This window comes from Arachis ipaensis, chromosome B03, assembly GCF_000816755.2.
Source record: "Arachis ipaensis cultivar K30076 chromosome B03, Araip1.1, whole genome shotgun sequence".
Classification (NCBI taxonomy): domain Eukaryota; kingdom Viridiplantae; phylum Streptophyta; class Magnoliopsida; order Fabales; family Fabaceae; genus Arachis; species Arachis ipaensis.
Genome location: NC_029787.2, coordinates 131513519 through 131516995, shown reverse-complemented (window position 1 = coordinate 131516995; position 3477 = coordinate 131513519). Strand labels below are relative to the sequence as shown.

General features: G+C 29.8%; 1 protein-coding gene across 2 annotated transcripts; it reads right to left on the bottom strand.

Annotated features, from left to right (window-relative positions):
• LOC107631526 (cytochrome b561 domain-containing protein At4g18260) lies at positions 7-2246 on the bottom strand. Of its 2 annotated transcripts, none has more exons than XM_016334991.2 (4): positions 1813-2246; positions 1431-1598; positions 700-848; positions 7-522 (listed from the first exon to the last, which is right to left on the bottom strand). In XM_016334991.2, exons 1-4 carry the CDS (start codon positions 1960-1962, stop codon positions 174-176), a joined length of 816 nt encoding a protein of 271 aa, XP_016190477.1. In that variant the 5' UTR covers positions 1963-2246; the 3' UTR covers positions 7-173. The 2 variants fall into 2 exon arrangements, with proteins under 2 accessions (XP_016190477.1, XP_016190478.1); XM_016334992.2 differs by having other exon boundaries at positions 1431-1595; positions 1813-2242.

Sequence of the window (3477 nt, the reverse complement as noted above, 5' to 3'; positions counted from 1 at the left end):
ATTACACACACCAAATAAAACTTACTTTTTGATGAATGCACTCTATTAGTTTCAAGCTCAACCTTCATAAAGTGCAGCCACCAAAAACTAATTGAAGTGAAAACAATCCAATACAGTACCCCTTATATCTAGGTTAAAAATAAGTAAAATTAATGAATCACACCCCCATAATATTAGTCAAACAAATTGCCAAGTGCATTTCTCTTTGCACATGCAACAAGTTGTAACTCCTTTTGATGATCTTGCCTTTGAGGAATATTATCTTGGTCAGATGGAACTATTGACTCAGTCCCTACAATCACTCCTTGCTTTTTCAAGTGTTCCAATTTATCTTGTAAGAGATAAATCAATCCTATGATAGAGACTTGAGCTGTGAAAAGGATAGTCCAAAATCTTGTGCTTTTCAATGTTCTCTTATGGAAAGCTTCTAAACCTGTGAATATGTTGATGATCCCCACAAGAGAAACTATTGTTCCAAGTATCCAGTGCACAAAGTACCAGTAACTCCTTTCTTTCTTTCCTCTGCAAAATCAAGTTACAAATTTTGGACCTATGAGATTAGAAGAAAGTGCACCTAGAAATGTATAAAAATGAGTGCTTCTACAAGGCATTTTTTTCTTTTTTTTTTTAAATTTTCTAATTTGGATTAGTGAGTTGCTTTATGAAATGAAATACAAATATATTTGATGAATTGAACACCTGTGAGGTCTAAAAAATCCAATGAAGGCTTGCATCAAAAGTGCAGCATAAAGTGCTAGACCTAATCTTTGATGGTTGTTGTCAAATGAGTTCTCAAACTTTTTCAATGATATGGCAGCTCCAACTGTGGCAAGAAGCACTGAAAGCATCTGTTAGAAGCAATGTTAGACTCTGCACAATGTGGTTACAAAGGTAAATAAAATAAAAATTAAAAAGGGGATCATATCAGAATACATAATGCTGCATTTGAAACGAAGATTAGGGTGGGAAGAGACACAGACTAGTGTCATTCTTTTTGAAATGCACACTTACATTTTAGTCTTCCTATGCTTTTGTATTTTGTATCCATAGACACTAACCAACATAACCTACGAAGCAAAAAACTCAAAGCGACTTTTTTTAATATATACTAGCTTTTAACTGAATCAAAGTTGTGGTCTACAAGAAAATAAATCAAATATAAAAAGGTTTGAGTTTGGACACTCCACTACTAAAGCTAAAGTAAGTAATGATTATGTTGCAACCAAAAGATCAAGATTTCAATGATTACACCAGTGAACTTTCAAGAAGCATCCTATATACTCCACTAACTAAAAATAAAAATAATCTACCACCACTAGTTTAATCTCTAACGACTTAACATAATAATCAATAGTTTAGGGAATTAAAATTAAAATGATTAGTTTTAATTTTTTTTTTTTTTACAAGAAAAATTAGAAGACATGTGTGACCTGAAAAACAACATGGAGATAGAAAAGGAATCTACTCCTTCTTGATCCAGGTTCTGCTTTACATGACCCTCTAATGGTAAGAATCCCAAGAGGCATCAAGAACCCCATTGAAGCCCATAGGAGCAATCCATGAAGTGCAATATCAGTTGTTTTCTGATGATTTATCTGCTATAATAACTGAAAATAGTTAAAATCAAAATTCAAAACTCATAAACCTGGATCTCTTAGCATTTGAATACTGCATATCATGTTTTCTCAGTACAAAAGAGAGATAAGGATATGTAGTTTTATATCTGGTGTAGCATAAAGAGTTAGAGGCATTAAAAAAGAATATACAAGATGAAGAAAAAAAATAAAGAAAACTTGAATCTGATTTGTGTACCCTGTAAACTTTGTTCCCTCTTGTGCTTTTGTGACTGCTAAATTTATTTACCTCCTCAAATGCTATGGTGCATTCAGCGAATGGAAGATGAATAACATAAAATGAAACAATAACAATAAGAAAGTAAAATGGCTTGAAAGAAATATGCATTCTCCCAAATAGCAATGCAAATCTGTACAAATCACCACTCTGTAACTACCCTTTTCTCTCGTTTTTGAAGGTAAAGATGGTTGAGGATATGATTGTTCTTGGGGATGTCAAAGAGAGCTTTATAAATGCGTTGAAGGGACTACTACTGCCTCTACTTTTGGTATAATTATAAAGAATAAGCTTAAAAAAGTGATGATACATTATGCAATGTGAATATACTAATTGATGGCCATCATGGTATATTTGCTATAAACTCAACGAGTTAGTACAACATAGGTTGGTTTAATGTAAAGATTAGCTTTTACTAGGAAGAAAGTAAAGTTCTTATGGTTTAGTGGGACATATTTAATTTACTTTACATCAATTTCAAGGGTGGGGTTGGTTGACATTGGGATATACAATGTTATGGAGGTGTTGAAAAATGACAAAAACAAATATGTCAAAATCCTCTAGATGCTTGTGGGGCTTTGGTTTGAGGTGGACAGTTCGTGAGGTTACTAAAGTGGATAAAATTAGGATATAATTAAGTTAGACTCATGTATTAATTTGTCTATCACATTAATTCGACTAGAATTCATCAATTAAGTAGGAAATGATGAATAAATTTACTAATATAACTTATGAGTAATTGCACATGATGTAGTTTAACTTATTTGAACTCCATGAATAAGTTTACTAATATAAATTTATTAGGATTTATTTGTATACTATATCTGATAAACAACAAAGATAGAGAACAGAGACAAACAGAGAGATAGTAGCAGATATGTTTATATTTATTATTTTTAAGACAGAAAACTTTTATATTTTTGTCTCTATTATCCAGGAATGCGATAATGGGCTCAGTTCCCGCTCTATTCCCATTAAGAAAAGGGTAAATACTTATCTTCACCTCTCGTAATTTTTTTAAAGAATTTTAAGATTTTTGAAAAAAAAAAAAACTTTTTTTGGTCCTTAATATTTATTTTTATGAGATTGATTAGTCTCTTATGAATGATTTCTCTTAAGAATATATTTATGTAACATATTATTAATATTTCTTAGTTTTACACCGTATATTTTAAAAAAGAAAAAATATATAAGAAAAAAATTAAATGGCCTTAATAATTATTCTTAAAAGACAACGAGATTCTCAATAAAAAAAGAATTTGTCAATTCTAGTTGGTTTTTAATAGATAAATCAACAGTTTAACATGTCATGTAGGTTTATTTTGTTAATACAGAGAAAAAAAATTGATAGAGAAACTAATCAATCTCATAAAAATAAATATCAAATGTCAAAAAGAATAATTTTTTTTGTTAAGGACCTCATTGTCTTTCGAGATAATTATAAAAAATCGTTTAGTATTTTTTTCTCTTAAAAAAAATCCTATTTTTTTCTCTTTTTTCATAATAAATCTCATTTTGATCGGGTGAATTTTGGTGGATATTTACAAGTATTAATTGAAAAATACAACATAAAATTTATTCATATTAGTTCAACCTTAAACAATTTTAAATATATAAGATTATTTG